Source organism: Malus domestica, chromosome 09 (genome assembly GCF_042453785.1).
Source record: "Malus domestica chromosome 09, GDT2T_hap1".
In the NCBI taxonomy this organism is placed as follows: Eukaryota; Viridiplantae; Streptophyta; class Magnoliopsida; order Rosales; family Rosaceae; genus Malus; species Malus domestica.
This window is the reverse complement of record NC_091669.1, coordinates 32,457,341-32,478,545: the sequence shown is the minus strand read 5'-3', so window position 1 is coordinate 32,478,545 and position 21,205 is coordinate 32,457,341. Positions and strand designations below refer to the sequence as shown.

At 39.2% G+C, this 21,205-nt stretch overlaps 2 protein-coding genes and 2 non-coding genes across 5 annotated transcripts; 3 read left to right on the top strand and 1 right to left on the bottom strand.

The window, feature by feature from the left end:
• The first annotated feature begins 1,214 nt into the window (after window positions 1-1,214).
• LOC114824748 (probable transcription factor At3g04930) lies at window positions 1,215-2,177 on the top strand. Its single transcript, XM_070804529.1, has one exon. It carries the CDS (start codon window positions 1,215-1,217, stop codon window positions 2,175-2,177), a length of 963 nt encoding a protein of 320 aa, XP_070660630.1.
• Window positions 2,178-7,247: 5,070 nt separating this feature from the next.
• Window positions 7,248-7,348, top strand: LOC139188314 (small nucleolar RNA Z266). Its single transcript, XR_011571682.1, has one exon. It is a non-coding gene; the product is annotated as a small nucleolar RNA Z266 (small nucleolar RNA).
• Window positions 7,349-8,254: 906 nt separating this feature from the next.
• On the bottom strand, window positions 8,255-8,328 carry TRNAV-CAC (transfer RNA valine (anticodon CAC)). Its single transcript has one exon. It is a non-coding gene; the product is annotated as a tRNA-Val (tRNA).
• Window positions 8,329-11,141: 2,813 nt separating this feature from the next.
• Window positions 11,142-15,735, top strand: LOC103444196 (uncharacterized). Of its 2 annotated transcripts, none has more exons than XR_011571101.1 (10): window positions 11,142-11,755; window positions 11,854-11,994; window positions 12,311-12,499; window positions 13,583-13,720; window positions 13,810-13,931; window positions 14,060-14,192; window positions 14,326-14,455; window positions 14,584-14,663; window positions 14,769-14,995; window positions 15,114-15,735. XR_011571101.1 is itself a non-coding variant. In XM_070804939.1 (10 exons), exons 1-10 carry the CDS (start codon window positions 11,258-11,260, stop codon window positions 15,345-15,347), a joined length of 1,800 nt encoding a protein of 599 aa, XP_070661040.1. In that variant the 5' UTR covers window positions 11,142-11,257; the 3' UTR covers window positions 15,348-15,735. The 2 variants fall into 2 exon arrangements, 1 of the variants encoding a protein (XP_070661040.1); XM_070804939.1 differs by having other exon boundaries at window positions 14,769-14,903.
• The last annotated feature ends 5,470 nt before the right edge of the window (window positions 15,736-21,205 follow it).

The following is a 21,205-nucleotide window of genomic DNA, read 5'->3' as shown; positions in this document are numbered from 1 at the left end:
AAAAACACAAGCTTTGCGGCAAAGGCACCAAACACAAGCAGCTATGGAGGAAAAAATATAAACATTCAACTGGCACCAAGGCAAACTAGAGGTGAAAGCCGGAAACCGAAGACACCCAGTACACCTGGGGCTCGTTTGATGTCTAAGATTGGCTTGACTTGGATAATCCACTATATTCAACGAATGTTGAATAGAAATACTGATGTCAACTTGCATATTTTCTCCAAGTGAAGGTAGAAGATGAAGAAGTCAGGACGAAAACTTGTCACTCTCAGTCTTACCATTTTTGTGGAGATTTTGTAATACAAGTTTTCTTTACGATTTCTTCATCTTCTACTCTCACTCGGTCAAAATATGCAAGTTGACATCCATATTTTCATTCAACATTCATTAAATGAACAGTGAGTTTGTCCAATCCAAGCTAATCCTGAGCATCAAACGAGGCCTTAGGCCGTTTGATAAATATTTGATTTTTTTTTATTTTTAGTTTTCCCTTTTGGTAACATGAAGCTTCTCGCTTAATGCCGTCCAAAGTAAATAGCCAAACAGCGTGCTTAGCAACGTGCTCTCCACTTGAGATGGGACTTCAACCTTTCAAGCGTTTATCAAGTAATGAAGCTTCACAGCCCCATTTGTTATCATAACTTATTTTTTCTAAAGGAAAATGGTTTTCACACATCGGTTCTCATACACACATTTCTTGTTTTGTATCTGTTAAATTCAAGAATTAAAGTAAAATTAATTGTCAGAATTAACAGAGGGTGTACAAAGTTAAAAATGTGTGTTGAAATCAACACCCAATTCTCAATTAATCATCATGTGTCCCCACATTGTTGTTTTTCATTGGAGAAACTTTAAACCCTAAATTTTTTCATTGATTCCGTTTGATTTAGATCTAATTGTAAGAAACAAAGAGAAATGTGTAATAAAATTAAAAAAAATGTCTGGTTATCATTTCTTTTGTACATTCATCTAATATGTGTTTCGTAATGCTTATTAATTTTATTTAAAAGAAAAAAATTGTTACTTATTTATTAAGGAACAATGAACATTATTAATTGAAATGATAGATTTACTTGAAAAAAAATATATATATTATCAAGCTCAATATTTATAAGATTTAAACCAAAAACATTTATTCAAACAAAAAGCAAGTCACAAGTCAGCCACTGACTGAACCTTCCACCCAAAACTTCCCTGAGCCAAGGTTAGCCATGGACTCCACCCCTACCTTTCTTCGCCATTCCCAATCCCAATGCAGCAGCCCACTCCTCTACCCTCCACCCTCCTCCGCTACCAAGCTCCCCATCAAACGCAAAAACCCCGACTCCATTAACCCTAACCCTAACCTCTTCTCTCCCCAACTCCTCAGTGACTTCAACGACGTCGTCCTCGTCCCAACCCCACCAGAGTCATATGCCCAAACCCTCAGCACCGCCAGAACGCCCCCGTTTAAGTACCACCGAGTCTGGACCGAGCCCGACGAGCTTCTCTTCCTCCAAGGCCTCCTCGACTGCGCCTCCCATGGCAACTTCTCCTTCCCCAAAGACCTCCGCCTCTTCTACGGCCGGTTCTCCGCCACCGTCTCTCACACCTACACCAAATCTCAGCTCTCCGAGAAGCTCCGCCGCCTCCGGAAAAAGTTCCGAGTCGTCTCGTCCCGCCTCACTCGCGGCCTCTGCGAGTCCCAGCTCTCGCCTCACGATCGCGCCCTGTACGACCTCTCCAGGAAGCTCTGGAGCCCCGAGTGCTGGTCCACTTCCCCGTTCGGTAACAGAGAAAAGAGCGACGCCGGAGAGTCTGATAATTTGGCGGCGGCGGATGAGGATCTGAATCAGAATAAGAACCAGAGCGTTTCGGATGATCTCGATGTCGAAAATGATAGCGGCGATGAGGTGAAGACGACGAGCGAGTTGGCACGGCCCTTTGCTGCGCTGGCGGCGAAGAGTGTTCTGGACGTGTTTGATAAGTCTCTCAATGAGGTTCGGATGCTTCTTGTTCAACAGGGTGTGCTCTGTTCTGACCCGGTTGGTTTGGCTTCGGGTTCGGGTTCTTCGAATGAGGGGAAGACTGCAATGGACTTCGAGAGGCAGTGGCAGCTCCAACGGCTTGCTGAATTGGATGTGTTGGCTCAGAGATTGAGGTTGGTTCTCGAAGACTCGAATCGGTGGCAATGAGTATATGTGAGTATGAGTTTTTCTACAATTACATTTATATTTTGTATAGGGAACTGACAAAGTGAGGGTATTCGGAATGCCTTCCGTGACCATTACAAAGGCAAGTGAGGAGGATTTGCAAATGACACCTTTGTAATGGTCACGGAAGGCATTCCGAATACCCTCACTTTGTGGTTGCACGATTTACATACTGAGAAGGATAAGTTTACTTGTTAAACGGCATAAATCTAACCTGTTAGCCTATCTGATGGGTAACTACCTACTAGAATCCCACTCCATAGATGGAGAGTGTGTGGATTCAATCGTGCTTGTGTCTAAGGTACATCATGTAGGTTCCCAACTACTTAATTCAATATCTCAGAAGATCGAAAGTGAACAAATAATTCTGGTCTTTTTATGGTTTTCCATCCGAACCCTCCTCTTCCCCCACCTGGGTTTTCTTCATGAGGCATTGCTCTGTTTTGTGCTGGGGTTTCGGAGCTTGTTTTTCTTGAAACCCTTTGGCAAATAGCTTTCATGTCTTTTGATTCTGGTTGTTTGAGTCAATGGGGAGCTTCTGTCCCACTGGTAAGCTGTTTCCTTGTTTTTTTTTTGAGAAGAAACGAGAGAAAATATATTAAAAGAGGGCAAAACGCGGAAAGAAGAGGACAGCCAAGTGGACAAGATAACCACCAGGCGCAGTGAAAAAACCAGGAGAAAACCCCTGAACTAGAAAAAAAAACTAACTAGAAAAACAAGAAAGGCTACGCCAAATCAAATGACAGCTGCCACCAAATCCCTAGCTATAGAAAGAGGATTATAATCTCTAAATTCAGCAGCCACAGAAGACCATAGAGCAGCCCAGTGTTTCGTTTTATCCCAGAGCTCCTCGACTTCAACTCCCATGTAGTCCTCAAAAACTCTTTTGTTACGCTCCCTCCAAATGTTCCAGAAGAGGGCCATCAGCAGGGAACCCCACAAGGATTTGGCTTTCCTCCCTTTTCCTAAGGCATCAAACTCGGTGCTTAGAAGCTCAAAACAGCCCTTTGGGATGACCCAGACTGCTCCAACTTCCTTGAGCAAATTCCACCAGAGTTGGATACTGTACGGGCAATGGAGGAACACATGATTGACACTTTCCTCCCCTGACTTACACAGAACGCACCAATGAGGAGAAAAACAAGTATAGGGCATTCTCCTTTGGATTTGATCACAAGTGTTAACTTTCCGAAGCGCCACTAGCCACACCAGGACTTTAACTTTTGGGGGGACCTTAGCTTTCCAAATCTGAGGGGACGGAAGGAATTGATGCACAGAATCGTTGTTTCGAAGGAAGGAGAAATAGGACTTGCAGGTGAACTGGCCGGAACCTTCCAAAATCCACCTTCTCCTGTCAGCTCTGGAAAGACACAGCCGCACAGCTTCCACCTTCTGCAGTAAACCGGCCACCTCTTCAATCTCAGAATCTCTAAGGTTTCTCCTGAAATCGAAATTCCAGCTTACCGACTGTAAAGAATGAACCGTCAGCCGTGAAATGCTCAGGTTTTTTGTCGTAGAAAGCATGAATAATCTGGGGAAGATATCTTTCAAAAGACCGCCCTCCAGCCAGCCATCCTCCCAAAACCTCAACCTCTCCCCGTTACCAAGCACAAACTTGCAAGAAGGAAGAAAAGACGGGGAACCAGCCGAGATTTCGGACCACGGACATCTGCTTGAGCCCCGCCTCGGGGGATTAGCGTCCCAGCCGTTAGCGTGCAGACCATACTTGCTCCTAATCACCTTGTGCCAAAGAGAATTAGGTTCAAGAGGGAATCTCCACAGCCACTTGGCTAGTAGTGCGACATTCCGAAATCTCAAATTTCCCAGGCCAAGGCCTCCGTCCTCCTTGCTCTTGCAAACATCCCCCCACTTGACTAAGTGAAACTTCTTTCCCTCCCCCACCCCCTCCCAAAGAAACCCATTCATAAGCTTCTCCAGTTTACGAATGACCCCACATGGGACTTTGAAAAGGGACATGTAGTACACGGGCAAAGAACCCAGGACGGCTTGAATCAGGGTTAATCTTCCTCCTCTGGATAAAAAAGCTTTCTTCCAACCTTGGAGCCTCAATTCCACCTTCTCAACCACCGGATCCCAAAACTTAATAGACTTTGGCTTTCCACCTAGAGGGAGGCCGAGGTACGACATTGGCCAAGCGCCCACCTCGCAACCCCAAGAGCTAGCAAGCCTATAAATCTTCTCACAGTCAGAATTGATACCCACCAAAGAACACTTAGTTTTGTTAATCTTCAGGCCTGACACCTTTCCAAAAAGATCCAGTAAAAGCAGCAGATTATTCCAATTCTCCTCGTGCCCATTCAAGAAGAAGATGGTATCATCCGCAAATTGAAGGTGAGAGATCTCCACGTTATCGACTCCGACGCGCAAACCCTTGATCAAATGATTACCTTGGGCCTTCTCAATCATCCTGCTCAGAACATCAACAACAAGGGTGAACAAAAACGGGGACAACGGATCTCCTTGTCTCAGACCTCTAGAAGCTTTGAATTTACCTCTGGGTCTTCCATTAATCAAAACAGAAAAATTAGCTGTACCAAGGCACCCAAGCATCCATTTCCTCCATCTAAACCCGAAACCCTTTCTTAAAAGAACATCCTCCAAAAAGCTCCAGTCAACATGGTCATAGGCCTTTTCAAAATCGATCTTGAAGACCAAGCCCTCCTCCTTCTTCTGCCTTACCTCTTCGACCACCTCATTAGAGACGAGAACGGCGTCAAGAATTTGTCTACCTTTAACGAAAGCTCCTTGGGAAGGGGAAATTGTACTACCCATAACCTCCTTTAGTCTGTTAGCAAGGACTTTGGTCACGATCTTGTAAGGGCTGGTAACTAAACTTATAGGCCTGTAGTCCCTCAACTTCACGGAATCAGGCTTTTTCGGAATGAGGCATATGTAAGTTTCATTAGTCACTGCATTAATAATTCCATTTTCATAGAATTCCTCCAGCACCCTCAGGATATCCCCTTTCAAGATTTCCCAGCACCTTTGAAACAAATGCATAGAAAAACCGTCCGGGCCTGGGGATTTATCCTTTCCGCAGTCGAAAACTGCATTATGGACTTCGAGCTCCTCGAACGGCCTCTCAAGCCAATCTGCCTCGCCAGCATTAATTGAGCACCAATTGATTCCTTCTATCCCCCAACACGTCTCTTCGTTGCAGCTGTACAGAGACTTGAAAAAATTGATGGTTTCGGCTTCAATCTCCTCTGCCCCTTCTAAAATTCTGCCATCTTCTGTCTCCAGTCTCTCTATAAAGTTTCTCTTTCTTATCCCGCTAGCAATCTGATGAAAGTATCTAGTGTTTCCGTCCCCTTCTTTGGCCCACTCCACTTTGCTTCTCTGCCTCCACTTAACTTCTTCCTTCCAAGCCAAATCTTCCGCAAGAGAACGAAGCTCTTCTCTTTCTCTTTTCAAAACCGGGTCAAGACCATCCCTCCCCTCCTTGATGTCAATTTCCTCCAGGTTGGCCTTAACCTCCTTGAGGATTTTCTCAGTGTCACCAAAGACCTCCTTGCTCCAAACTTGCAGCTTCATTTTAAGAAGTTTCAATTTACTGGAGAATTTGTAACCCTCCCAACCTTCGACAAGCTCAGATTGCCACCACTCTTTGATGTTGTTCATGAAATCGGGGTGATGAAGCCAAGAATTTTCGAACCTAAAGGGGCCCGGCCCCCACTTCACCTTGCTGGTGTTTAATTCGATAGGGCAATGATCAGAAGTTACCCTGGCCAAGGCCTTCTGCCTCACGTGAGGGAACGACTCCTCCCACCCTTCAGAGAATAAGAATCTATCTAATCTTCTGCAAACCACTTCGTCACGAAAATTAGACCAAGTGAACTGAGCGTTGTGCAGATCCGGATCGATGAGACCCGAGTCCTGGATGAACTGGTTAAAAATCCTCATACTGGAGGAGGATCTTCCCCCGTTAGACTTCTCGCCAATAAATCTTACCACATTAAAATCCCCTCCCACACACCAATTAGGACCGCACAGTCCATACAGGCCCGCAAGTTCTCCCCAGAAATCATGTCTCTCCCTACTTTTGCACGGTCCATAGACCCCAGAGAGCCACCAATCCGTACCATTATGCTCTCTAATTTTAATGGAAACCGAAAAAGCGCCAACTAGAGATTCAACAACTGAGATAACTTTGGTGTTCCAAATCACCACGATGCCCCCAGAGCTTCCTTGTGCAGGAGCATAAACCCATTCTTTGAATTTGCTTCCCCACACGCTAGCCACAAGCTTGCGGTCTACCCTGGCACATTTGGTTTCTTGTAAAATAATAATGTCAGCCCGAACCCGGCGAAAATAATCCTTCAGAAGGACCCTTTTCCTTCTGCTGCCCAGACCTCTAATGTTCCAACTGATTATCTTCATTAATAATAACCGAAGCCCGTTTGTTCTTCCTGCTCTCCCCGCAGCCTGCCCGCCGCCCCAAGCTCTTTCCGGGGAATAGGGATTTTTTTAAAGGCAGCAGCGAAATTTTCATTTTTGACAGAAATTCGCTGGATCGACCTGAGCTCTCCCCATAAGCAGAGGTCCGACTCGACCCTTTCCTTCTGCAATATTTGAGCACCTTGTTTTTGACGACAGGATCCTTCAAAATACTTTGGTCATCCGCATCTTCGTCTACACTATCGTCTACTTCGAACACCTTGGGCGAATCCCCCTCACTGACCGAAAATAGTTTCTGCAAAAAGCCTTCACCACTTTCAATTGGATCGGTGGATGCCAAATTCTGATGTGGTGACTCCCCAAAATTTTCTTCTGAGTCAGACCCTTGACTCCACGTAGCATCCTGTGCAGGCGACACATGGCTGAGGTAATCAAAATCCACAGTAGTAAAGAATTTTGAGGAGGAGAAATTGCCATCAATCGAAACCGACTCCTTTGCCTCCGGAGAAGAGAGAGGGTCGTGGGGACCCAACACCAGGTCCGAATCGGTGTCCGAGTCCGATACCTCGTCAATTATTTGAGGCATTTGGATGGGTAACATTTTAATCCCCTTTATGTTGGAAATGGGTTTTTTTTTGGCAAGAGTTGTGACTGAATCAGATGCGTGAAGGAGAAATCCATTTTTTTATGAACTCAATTATTTGAGGCATTTGGATTTGTCTGACTTATCTCCCATCATTATTTTGATTGCTGGCACACCACAGTAACATAGGTGTGGATTCACTTTATGAGGCATGGCTACTTTCTTCCGTCCCCCATCTCCGTATCTGTACGGGTATTGTTTCTAAGTTGCTCCCCGACTTGTTATTTAGTACTACGGTTTAGTTGTATTCCTTTTCACTTGTAACTGAGAGGTCTCAGATTCGATTTTCGTCAAATGTGAGTTTGAATCACATTATTACTAGTCCATTATGAGGTTAAGCGGTGCCCTCCCCCTCCCTTGGTGTAGATAATATCGTATGTTTAAAAAAAATAAAATTAAATAAAAGAAGTAGCTCCCCGACATTACTCGAGATTCCGGTGTTCTGTGATTGAATTCTGTTTGTGATTTTATCACGTCGTAGTTTCAAAATATGTGTAATGGATCATTGACAGATTAGAAATACATCCTATCTTCCATAATGTGAAAAATGGAAATCCCCCAAATACACCAAATAATACAATGCATTGCTTCAGCACCAGTTGGGTGTAAGTCTTGAATTCACATTTTGCTACAACAAGCAAGCAACCCTTGACAATAAACTACATGCACTAATTTGAATGAAACAAAAACAAATGGTGTATTGTATTTGCGTTGAAAACTCTAACACTGTGTTTGGATGAGGAAACCAGACATTGCAAACAGTGTAAGGGTAAAAACCGGACATTGCAATTTAACGTGGTGCACTCAAGTCGAGCTACATGCATGTTAATGTTTCAGTTTTTTCACCCGCACTTTTGTTTTTCACGTGTGAAGTCACTCGTGAAGAAAAATGTGCCGGGGAGAATTTCTGTTCTTTCTACTTGGTTGACTTTTGTAATAAAAAATGTCAAAAAAAGAAAGCTCACATGCTTAGATAAATCTGCAACCTTTCAAAAATTGTCTGAGCCCGGGTTCGAACCGGGGACCTCTAGTGTGTGAGACTAGCGTGATAACCGACTACACCACCCAGACGATTTTGTCTAATTTTACTCAATAGCTTTACTTCACTATCATCACTGCTATTTTTTTTTTAAATTTATTTTGTTTGGTCTCCACTTGGATATAAACTTACCTAACATTGGAAATGACGTGACCGTCTCTTAAGTAATTTACTTAATGCATTTTCATGAATTTAACTTTTTCGATCTCCACTTAGATGTAAACATACCAAACATGAAAAATGACATTATTACGATATTTCAAATCTATCATACACTGTCACGTGTTTTTAACTTTCATTCAATTAGCTTAGGATACCCCTACAGTTTAGATTTACATCTAGGTCTTGCTATATAATAAGAGTCTTCCTCCCACTTGAGGTCAAATGAAAATGGTCCATGGAGCTTTGTGCCTTAGTGGTGCTACTTGATTGGCATGCACAAACCCTCAAACTGCATATTGAACAAGTGTCCCGACGAATACCGGATTGGAAAAAGGAATCCGGTCCAAGCCAAACTTTGTAATAGTTGTAACTGCCAAAGCAAAAGACAAACTTTCATAGCATTTGCTTTTCCCACCCCGATCCCCACACACCCAGTCACCCACACCGTTGGTTTCTTTAGCATTACATGCATCAAGTTGAGATTTTGACGTTTTGAACCCACTACTTCTCAGCCGTTTGATTTAGGATATCGATACCCAATGTTTAAAGTATTATTATTGATGGAAATATCGATATGCAAATTCATAGAAATATTGATAGATATATCGTTATTGATATCAGTTGCCTTTAATGAAAATGATGGAAATTTGTTAAAAAACATAAAAATGTAAAATGAAGCTTTAAGGAATATCATATGGTAGTTTGTCAATGGTTAACCGATATGTCTGAAATATTGACGAAATCTGTCGATTTTAACCAAAATTTAATAATTTTCCCGATATGGGTCCCTTTCCATATCTTTTTCTGATTTTTCGATATTTCCACAAGAATATTTATTATATTGAATAAATTTCAGACCATGTCGATAACAAGGTGCTTAGATTACTACATGGATCATGTGTATTCAATTGTTACTAAAGAAAATTGAAGTTACGCAATAAAATTAATAGGTGATATGCAAAGTAATCCAATTACTTATAAGTACATGTAAGGTCATTCATTTCTCAATTTGGGAATCACTCTCAATAAAGCTCTCTTATGATTGGTGCAATTTCAAGTTTAACACGTGAATTGAATGACATGGAGCAGGTATGGTCGTTGGACTTAGCAAATGAGACAACATTCTCTAATACTATAACAAAAGTTGAGGTTCCACTATTAAACAAATTAGAAAAAAAAATTATCCCGATTACTTAAAAACAATGCAAAATCCTTATAGTTTTTAGTGTGAGACTTATCCTCAACCGTTATGCTGCACAAATATATGTGACGTTACATAACAATTATATGTATTATAAGGCAAAAATTCACATACATCATTATATTATTATCATGCAATGTCAATGTAACGATGACATGTGAGTGATTTTTTCGGTGAGGAGGAAAAGATATGGCGGATGCTGTTGGGGATTTGGGAGAGCGATTGGGGATTAGCGTAACTGCAAATGTCAAAAAAAGTTGCTTCTTACTGGCTTTGCGGCGTGGGTCCCACAATCCCACAATAGAAAACGATATCCTCGTTCGTTTCACATGGGATCTTGCTCTGCCCCCAGTGATTGACTTTAATTACGAAGTTGCCATGAATCGAAATTTGGTACTTATTGCTTTGTGGGTGGGTGGCAATTACAAGTTAGTTTATTGCTCCTTTGAAAATTGCACGCTCTTTTTCCACTTGCTGGTTTGAAAAATGCATCGCATATTATAGCATTGATTGTAGCAGGTACTAGGTATTGGTTGAGTTTATTTATGAGTGCCCAACCTTCTAATTACACATTATGGCTAGTGCCTAGTAAAGTCAAACAATGCCCATCATTCAAATTATGCTTTGTGATTAAGGTCTTTAGGCCCCGTTTGGTGAGTTGGATGAGATAGATTGTGACCAATTAAAGTGGATTTGAGTACAGTCTGTTGTTTGTTATGTTAAAATGTGAGATAGGCATAACTGGACATGATGGGTTACGAATCCACAATAGATCGAGTTATCTAACCTATCATTACACATGAGTTACAAGTCATGTCTTAAAAGTTCATACCAATCCAATTCTATCCCTAAAGTCCAATCTCATCTAGCCCACCAAACGGGGCCCTTAGAGGATTTGGCCCATTCTATTGTACTCAATTATTACAATACAATTCGCACTTTGTATTGTGACGAGATATTGAGGAAGTTTACTTTAAGTTATTACTATATGAATTATACAAAAATCGTACAAAAAAAATGCTGAGTTTATTGTACTAAGTTATTATTGAGTGCGGAGTTTATTGTTGTACCAAATTATTAGTATATGGATATCACTTGTAAAACGATAACGCCTATACATAAAATATAAGGAAAGATGATCTTAAAATCCGTCGCGATTATTTATTTAAATAAGACAAGCATTGGCACACATAATTCTTAGTTTTTTATTTACCAAGATAGTAACTAAATTTAATGTTGATAAAATGTGGACATGTTTGTGTTACCAGATTCAAGGATTTGTTTTATCTTTTCTTAATGGGGTCGATATTCCATAATTTGGTCCGTCATCCTTGTTGTAGGAGATCAGATCTACTGAACGAAACGCATAAATGGCATTCACGTTAAATGGCGAGTGAAATAAGGACAAATCCGTCATCACAATCAATGTGAATAACCCACGTGTCATTTGACGCAGAGTCCCTTTCTCGTCCTCTCTCCTTCAAGGGCCCCCGACTTCCTCCCTCTCATCTCGACATTACTTCCTCACTATCTCAGTCAAGAAGAACCATAAATCTAGAGAGAGAGAGAGAGAGAGAGAGAGAGAGAGAGAAGCCAGCATGGACGAAAGTTCATCGGCACTGATCGAAGCAATTCTCAGAGAGCAAGAGGAGGAGGAGGCACAGAGATATGGCAGAAAGCTCACCCAAAACAGCGACGCTTATGCGTGGCAGACGGTTTCGTATTCGAAGCGAAACCGGAAATCCTCCTCCAAGGCGCTTCCGGCGGACTCCAACGGCGATCTCCACGACGGTGTTGTATCCTCCGCCTCCGACGTGTTCCGGCCGATCGAGCTGCATTCCGAGGAGCGCCGTCGGAGAGTTCTCGAGGCCCAGGCCGCAGCCGTTTCCGGGGACGTCGCACCCGGCGCATCGAAGCGGACTTCCGATGACGACGATGAGGGTGATAGCGATGGTGAGGTGGCCGGGGCGGCCGTCGAAAACGGCGAGGTGAAGAAGGTGAAGCAGAAGAAGCCGAAGAAGCCGAAGGTGACGGTGGCGGAGGCAGCGTCGAAGATGGACGCCGGTGATCTCGGCGCCTTTCTGGCTGATATAACTGTGAGAGATGCTAATCGCTTCTGTTTGTTGTCAAATTCTGTAAAATTGGGATTCAATTCTGTTTTCTGATGTTTGGTTATGGGTGTTGGGTTGGATAGGCTTCGTATAATGAGACGCAGCAGGACATACAGCTTATGCGTTTGGCGGATTATTTCGGTCGAGCATTTGCGGCGGTCAGTCCGGCTCAATTTCCGTGGTTGAAGACGTTCAAGGAATCCTCTGTGGCAAAGCTGGTTGATGTGAGTTTTTTCTTACACGTATTTCTGCATTCGACTTTGAATCTTTTTATTAAACAAAACGAAAAGAAGAAAAAAAGCATCAAACTTTTTAGGAATTGTGGGAAAAGAAAAGAGCTTTTGATAATTTCGTCGTGTTTATCTGCTTATCCGGTGTATTGAATTGTACATGCATGCGGGTTTTCGATAGAATGGGATTGTTTCGAATCATACTCTGCTGATTTTAAACCCCTTTATTTGTGTTTTCAAGTTGTGAAATTTATATATATGTTTCAACGGGTCTCCTAATATCTTATGATTATGTTCATTGTCAAAGCAGATCCCCCTTTCGCATGTATCTGATGATGTTTACAAGATATCAGTTGAATGGATCGGCCAGCGCTCTATTGAAGCGCTTGGATCGTTTGTGCTATGGTCGTTGGACAGCATTCTTGCTGACCTTGCAACTCATCAAGGAGTAGCCAAGGGATCCAAAAAGGCGGTCCAGCAAGCATCTTCAAAGTCTCAGGTAAATTTCAGTTGCTGCATGTATCAGATTCCCCATTTAAAGTGTCACGTAGTGCTGAACTCTTTTGTGCATTCCATTGTCCGTGACAAATTGTAGAAGGTAGATTATCTAACTACTAATGCTGCATCTTCTTCCGAAATTGGAGTAATAATATGAGCAAAAACAGTGTTTGGGCCTTGCTTTTGCCTTGAGATCTATAGGACCAGATTTACTCTAAACCTTTCAATCCATATATTTGAGAGATATACTGCATCTACATTTGTAAAACTGCACCGGAATATCATGTCAAGTAAATATCTTGTAGAATTTTATGTAATTGTATGTATCACGAAGCACTTTGGTGGTGTGGTGTTTGCGCTCTTTATAACCCCTTGTTTCTTAAAATGATTTTATTTGCATTTGCTACTACTATCTGTAACTATTGTTTATCTTTGCTTTCTTTATTTTTTTCCTTCCATTTCAAATATGTTCCTTCTTCAGTGGCTGCATTATAGAGGATGCTTCTGTATGCTAGTATTAATGAACCTTTAGATATCATATAATAGCAGTTCCATGGCTCATTCAAGTTTGTTGCATACGTGATCTGATGCCAAGATTGGCCGCATGTTTTCCTAGTCTACCATCCGGGAGATGCTTGAGATGTTGATTTTTTTAATCATTTGGCAGTTCATTACCCTTGGGGATATCTTATGCTTTGTCTTTTGGGAAAGAATTTTGCGTCTTTAACAGTATATGCATTTGATGTGATTCTTTCTTTGCTCTAAAATGTTTGAAGGCTGGCTCATCTTTCAGTGTTGAAATTGTATTATGTAACATTGGATTTGACTACCCTAAGCTTTAAACAGCAATAGTAAGACAACAGTGTTTTTAAAATAGCATCGGAATATGGGGGTTCCAGTTCAAAACTATTGATTACCGAGTTATGTACGCAACAGTTAGATAACTTCTAAAGTAACAAGCCTTTCCACATCCTTGCCTTTTTCTTTTTCCTTCCATTAAATTGGTCAGCATTCTCTTTATCATAACAGTTTAGATTATGTGCTTAAACCGAGTTAGTTATTAGATGTAACCTTGGGGTTGCAGGTTGCCATATTTGTGGTTTTAGCAATGGTATTGCGACGAAGACCTGAAGTACTGATTAGTTTACTTCCTGTAATGAGAGGAAGTCCGAAATATGAAGGCCAAGATAAGCTTCCAATCACAGTTTGGTTGGTTGCACAGGTAAGGCATTGTATTTAAACTTCTTAAAACCATGGTTCATTCTTTTCTAAAATATGGAGTTTTTACTAGAGAAAACATTTATTATGCAGGCTTCTCTAGGAGATCTGGTTGTTGGGTTGTACTTGTGGGTACAATTTCTCTTGCCTATATTGAGTAGCAAGTCAAGTAGTAATCCACTGTGTAGAGACTTAATTTTGCAGTCTGTGGAAAGGTATGACGCCATTTAGATTATCATGAGTTCTACCTTCTTCACCATGCATATGTACGCATGTCTGGCTTCCTTGTCGCATAGACCTATCTACCATGACTAATTCTGTTCCTTTTTCTGTGTGATGTCAGAATTTTGTCTTATCCGAAAGCCCGTCCTATTCTATTAAATGGTGCTGTCAGAAAGGGGGAGCACATAGTGCCACCATCAGCCCTTGATCTCTTGATGAGAGTCTCTTTTCCGACACCTTCTGCCCGAGTTAAGGTGGGCCTCTTTAAGAAGCCTTTGCATGATTGCAAAATTTTCCTTTTAAACATGCTAATCAAGCAGGACCCCCAACCCGTCTTACCCCTCTCAGCCAAAGAAATAATATGTGGAACATTTTGGTTTTGCTAAGGCAACTGAGAGGTTTGAAGCTGTTTATCCAACTTTGAAAGAGATTGCCCTTGCTGGTTCCCCCGGAAGCAAAACAATGAGGCAAGTCACACAGCAGATATTGAAGAATTCAGTTAAAGCTGTTAATGAGGGTAAGCAAGGGACAAAAAAACTTATTTATGTTTACAAGTATTTCCCCTTTGAAATTGTCTTTCCAAGTGAAAAGAGTATGAATTTGGCATTTTCTCTTTCGGAGCTTGATGCATAGAGCACTTTGCAGGCATACCTGATCTGTCTAAGGAAGCAAGTGGCATATTTATTTGGTGTTTGACGCAAAACCCTGAATGTTACAGGCAATGGGTATGAATTGTGATCATTGTTCTTTTACTTCATATTTTTCTTAAAGGCATTTTACGAAGATTTACATATCATCAATTTGCTGCGTTGCTATGAATATTGGAACAGGACATACTTTATCTGGACAATCTCGATGCAAGTGTTGTTCTCCTGAAAAAGATATCTGACGAGTGGAAGGAGCACTCTGTTAAACATGCTTCTCTTGACCCCTTGAGGGAAACTTTAAAGAGTTTCAGGGAGAAGGTATTATATTCAGCTATCTAAATGACAAGTCTGCCAAGACCACTATGGGAGTATAATTTTTTTTATACTTCTTTTTTTATAAAGTTCACGAGGTGCGTGGAAAACAATAATTTGAAGTGATGAACCCAGTCTTATGATTCCATTTGCCTTATATTAAGCCGTGTTACCCTGAACCTGTTCTTATGAACTTGTCTTCTGTTTTGGATGTAGAATGATAAAGCATTGGCAGCGGGAGATGATGTTGCCCGCCATTCACTGTTGAAGGATGCAGACAAATACTGCAAACAGATTTTGGGACGATTGTCGCAAGCCCATGGATGCATGAAGAGTATGGTACTTGTTTCTGTTGCCCTCGCTGTGGGTGCTGCGGTCATGTCCCAAAACATACAACCTGAGGACGTTAAGAAATTTGTAGCTATGTTTAACTTACCCCCAACTCTCTGAATGGAGGAACTCACCAGTACTTACAGCATACCGGGTTTGATTAAGTCTGGCCCATAACAGTATAGGCAGAGGATGAGCTAAGTTCGACCGACGTAACAGGTTTCGGTGGAATTAGAAGTACAAGCAGCTGCACAGCGTAGCCAAAGTCTGGGTTTTCGGTTTCACAAGGTGTTTGACGTATCTGGTTTCCAGAGTCATAATCTGTCTAGTGAGTCGTTTTTCCTTTCAAATGGACTAAAACTGTATGATGGCGTGTGTTATTCGGGTTTTCTTTATTTATTTTGTGTCATAGAATAATAGTGTGTTAAAATGTGCACATGCAAAATGGTCATAAGAAGGTGGAAATGAATGGTGGAATAAGTGCTTGAATGAAAAGTGCAGTTCTTTTCCTCGTTGTGTTCAGATTTCACATTAGTATGTTTGAAACGAGAGACGGAGAATCCTTAAGGCCTCGTTTGGTGGCCGGGATCGGTTTGGACTTTGTATTTGGAATAGGCGAGGATTGAAGTGGACAAGATGGGAGTCTTCTTGTCGAGTGTTTGGTGCAGTCAACTACGCCGGACTCTGCAAAAATACTTTGATAGTTAAAAATGCATTAAAATGACACTACTGATGGACTACAAGTCCCTCCCTCTCACTTTTACAGTGCATTACCAACACATTTAGCTAAAGTTCATCATCCTAACGCACACTTAAGCCTTGGTTTGGTATTGAGGTGCTTCTAAAAAAAGTTAGGAGTTTTTTTATGTTTGTTAAACATTCAACTTTAGCTTTTTTTTACAGTTTTGGGTAAAAAAAAAGCCAAAAACACAAAGCTACAAAACCCAGCTTTGAAAAACCAACTCTTTTTGCTTGCCCAACTTCTACACAAACCGATTTTGCAAGAGGCGTTGAGGCCTTTTAATGAAATTTTCCAATACCCAAAATGGCCTTTAGCAATTAAATAAATTATACATTATACTTGTCGACTTTGTCGCCGACCCCGCCACGTCTCTCTTCTGTCCTCTCTGACTCTGAGCTTCTTCAGATTTCTGGGACAGAAGAGGCAAGATGTTTGTCTAATTTATGGGTTTTGTTGAAATTCGGGGCCTCTTCGTCGGATTTATGGGCTTTGTCAAAATCTAGGTTGCACAAAGAATGCTAGAATTGCACCCTTCCGCTTGACACCCAAAATCTTAACGAGAAAGCCACGACGCCTTCGCCACTAACACTGACGGTAAGTCCTGAAATCAGAGTTCATCCATCTTCCGCGAATCAGTTGATGCGACCCAACCTTCTTTTCCCTACGACCTAGCCTTCCTTAGGATTAGGCAGAGAGTGACTGAGAGGGAGTGAGCGGCGGAAGATAGAATATACATAGGTTTTGCAAAAATAAAATAGGGACAAGGTAAAGAAGAAAGACTCTTAGAGAAAAGAATAGAATCAAAAAAATTATAAATATCTTAATAAAAAAAAAGGTAAAAATACATTCTTCGAAGCTCATAAGTGTTTATAGATAGTTTAAAAATGTCATAATAAAAGAAAGGATAAAAAAAATATTATATAATATTCAACATTATATCTTTTTTAGTCATTTTACACAGTCGCAACGGTTTTACATAAAAATTTACCAAACACTTTAACACTTCTTTTTTTGCTAAAAGCACTTTTACAAAAAAATTTACTAAACACTCTACTGCTTTATTTCACAGTTGTTTATTCTCGCATCACAGCAGAAGCAGTTTTTGTTCAAAGCACATCAATACCAAACCAGCCCTAAGTCCCTCAATCTCGACCTACTGTTTTGTTGTGTATTTCTTAAGTCCCTTGATCTCGATCTAATGTTTTGTAGTGCATTTCTTAGTAATGTTCTATTCAGAGGCAATAGGTCTGAAAAAGTATCTAAAATATCAAATTTAGATATTTGTATTCTGTCAAAGTAAGGAACCATGACATATATGTTTATATTCCATTTTGAGAGAGTTGAAAAAGTACCATCTCGTTGAATGGAAAAGTTCGTGGTAGCCTAGAGTCTCACATCGGAAAATAGGAACACTCTAATGTAGAAGCTACCGCATGGAATCGCAAATTGACCACTACATTTGGGTAATTAACCTTTGTTTAATTTTTTTTTAAGGTTTGTAAACCCAACAAGACTAGACCCCTAGCTTGAACGGATAAGTACTTAAACCTTATAAGTCCAACATGATGCACCACCTAATAAGTAAGCATTACTTATTCTTAGATGTTGAGTTTTATTACAAAATATCTCAGTGATATTAGACTAGAAAACTCGCATACATAGTTGTATATTATTTTATCATATGCCCGATGTGAGATTCTATTCTGCAACAATATGGTCACACTTTCATGTCACTAGAGGTTTTCACTTGCAAGTAAACGTTTTTAGGTTTGAATTTAGTGATTGACGAGTTCCATGGATTTTACTATAAGCTTAATTGGATAAATGATCATCGTGGTGATAGGGTAGTAGGAATATACCTCCCTGTAAAAAAAAATTGAGTTAACCCTTGTGGTGGAGCCAGTTAGCTCATTAGCCATAGCTGAACACTCAGCCAAGCTTCCTCTGCTGCCACGGCCAGTTGAGAAGCAGCACACCGTAACTTAGAATCAACTTGAATGTTGCCCACATTTTCTACCATTACCACTTCTTAGTTTTCATATTTTATTTTTCCTTTTTAAAGAAAATATCCCAGCGAGCAAGGAGCTACCATCTTCCGCCCACCCTACTCATACCTCTCACAGTCTGGCTTGGCAACCCCACCCTCTCTCTATGTTTTTGTTATTCATTACACAGACTTTGGTCGTATAAATTTCAAATATAAAAACCTTAATTCTTCAGTGACATTGTTACTAAATAAGGGCATTATGAAGAATTTACGGGTCACATACTAACAGAGAAATAACAGAAATTTAACATACGTTACTATAGAATCTTTCGACTATTTTATCACCACGAAGATCATTTATCCGATTATAATATTTACTATAAGCTGATACATTGTGTAGCTTAGTCTATACAAAATATTGTTGTATATAAAAATAAAATAAAACAAAACAAGTTGAATACCTCTTGCATCACCCTCGATAAGAATATGATTATGTAAACACGCATCTTACTCGTAATTATGTTCACAAAAAAAAAAAAAAAACTTTAACAAAAAACTCCCGGTACATTTCACTTTAACGAAAAATCATATTTTTACACTAAAAAGTTAATCATGATACTATTCACTTTACCCTTTATTTTGTTCTTATTGTTAAAACTTAAAGTTTTCAAGTTATTTTTATTAGTTTTCCTAAAAAAAAAAAACCCATAATAATGCTTCCATATTAGGGGACATCGTGGTACTAAATTGACCAACATGATCTTCTCTGGATTCTTTTGGTGAGGATCTTGGAGATTCGTAAATCGTGTCTATTCATTGTACATTGTGCAATCAGTTTTTATCAAGTACTATTTGTATTTAATTTTAAATAAAAATATTTAAAATAATTTATGATCGCATAATACACGATGAATGGATATGATTCATGGATCTCCGGAATCATCACAAAGAAGATCCGACAAGGATCCGGATTCCTAAATTAACAAAGCTTACCGGTTACGGTTACTATTTTAGTGACATCCGCCGTATTGCAAAAGGACCACATGACACCTGAGATGAGATGGATATCAGCCAAACGTCTAATAAAAGAAAGTAGCCAACTTAGCACTTAATATTCAACTTTAAACTCATTTAGTGATGTATTTTTTTCATTTATAAATGAGATGTTGTAGGTTCCACTACTGTGAATAACGAGTTCACAACTAAATTATTATGTTGGCTCATTATTGTCTTAGCTCAGATTTTTATGCTATTTTACAATTAACAAAGAAAAAAAAGGTCAATCAAGCAATTCAAGACTAGAGAAGCAAGGATTCGCTAATGAGCCCTAAAACAAGATAAATACGAAGCTTACATGTGGTTTAATATTTTAATGAACAGTGTTGTACTTCATCAAAACTAACCAAAAGATTATTGTACCATAACATGGGTACATTTTTTAAAAGCACAAAAAAAAGAAGAAAGATATTAGGTTTAATAACATTATTAAATTTCTTCTATTAAACTTGAGATGGATACATTCTCAAATCAACGAAATAGAATGTACCCATATAAGTTTAAAAAATGGATTAGAGATAAGATTGAATGAAATTTTATATAAAAAATGGGTACATTTTTAACAATTTGGTATATTTAAGAATGGATACATATAAGATTAAAAAATCAAAAATATTTTTATAAAAATTTTATGGGTAGCTTATTCTAATTTTATTTTTTATATTTGGGAAATATTTGAATTGAAAATTAATTAGGAGTTTAATAAGGGTGTGAGTATTAAAACTCTAAATCAATTACTAATTTTTTTTTTATAAAAATTATGTAACTTACATGTAATTAATTAATATATTAATGCTCGGGACTTTGATCAAAATCTAAAAACTAAAAAGGTCTTAGTCAATGAACATTAGAAACTAGAGATCAAATGCTAATTTTTCCTTGATTTAATGGTCAATAGAAATGCCAAAGGTTTAGGGTTTAGGAGACTCTCTCAATGGGAGAAATGCTAAGGAGACTCTCTCAAAGCGGGACTTTCCATGAACTTTTCATCATCTCATCTTTTTGGCATAATTTTTCATAATGTTAGTACGGGAATTGTGCCAAAAATATAAAGAGATAGATAGTCCATAAAGAGTTTAACTTTTAAGAGAGTCTATATAGCATTTCTCAATGTTCAATTAAAGACCCATTAAGACATTATATTCAGAATTAGAAAATAATCTGTACATAGGGGAGGTTTCTTGTTTGGTCGAGTCAAGATCATGGCGCATTCATTATCACAATCAAGTATTAGTTTTATTCACTTGTAAGTGAGACGTCACTTAGTATTACGGTCTAATGATTTTTCTCTTTACTTGTAAGAGAGAGGTCTTAGGTTTGATTCTAGCTAAAAACAAATTTAAACCACATTATTGTTAGCTCATTGTGAGCCTTAGCCAACTTTCCACTCTTACGATAGATAATATCGTTTGTTAAAATAAAAAATAAAAGTAAGAAATTTTTTACCTGAATAAATAAAATAAAATAAAAATAAAAATAAAAATAAAAACAAAAACCTTGCATCACCCACGATTACAAGATGATGATATAAAAATAAAAATAAAAATAATCTGAACCTAGGGGAGGTTTCTTGTTTAGTCGTGTCAAGTTCATGGCGCATTCATTATCACAATCAAGTATTAGTTTTATTCATTTGTAAATGAGAAGTTTTAAATCGTCGCTTAGTACTACGGTCTAGTGGTATTCCTCTTTATTTGTAAGTAAGATGTCTTGGATTTGATTCTAGCTAAAAACGAATTTAAACCACATTATTGTTAGCCTATTGTGAGCCTTAGCCAATTTTCTACCCTTACTGTAGATAATATCGTTTGTTAAAAAAAAAAAAAAGTGAGAAATTTTAAGTCTAAATAAATAAAATAAAGGAGAAATTAGGTTCTCATCATTCTTTTTGCTACTCCATTGATTAAAATCTCATTCCTTTTCAATTTTTGATCAAGGTCCTTGGGTATTAATAACATCATTAATTATTTTAATAATAAATATATTTTTTATTTCTAAATATATTCATTTAATGTTAAAAATGTTATAGTTAGTATATTTATATTTATGACTAAATTTTTTATCATATATTTTTAGTTTGAGTAATGCTATTCTTACCACATTAATATACCATATTAGTATACCACATTATGTGGCATCTGATGTGGCTGTCCACGTCATCTAAACTAATCATAATTTAATTTAAATGAAAAC

Excerpts from the sequence above, each read along its gene's own strand:
- LOC114824748 (XM_070804529.1), top strand. The coding sequence starts at position 1,215 with ATGGACTCCACCCCTACCTTTCTTCGCCATTCCCAATCCCAATGCAGC.
- LOC103444196 (XM_070804939.1), top strand. The coding sequence starts at position 11,258 with ATGGACGAAAGTTCATCGGCACTGATCGAAGCAATTCTCAGAGAGCAA. Across the intron at positions 11,756-11,853 it reads CCTTTCTGGCTGATATAACT|GCTTCGTATAATGAGACGCA; the intron begins GTGAGAGATGCT and ends TGGGTTGGATAG. Across the intron at positions 14,664-14,768 it reads CTGAATGTTACAGGCAATGG|GACATACTTTATCTGGACAA; the intron begins GTATGAATTGTG and ends ATATTGGAACAG.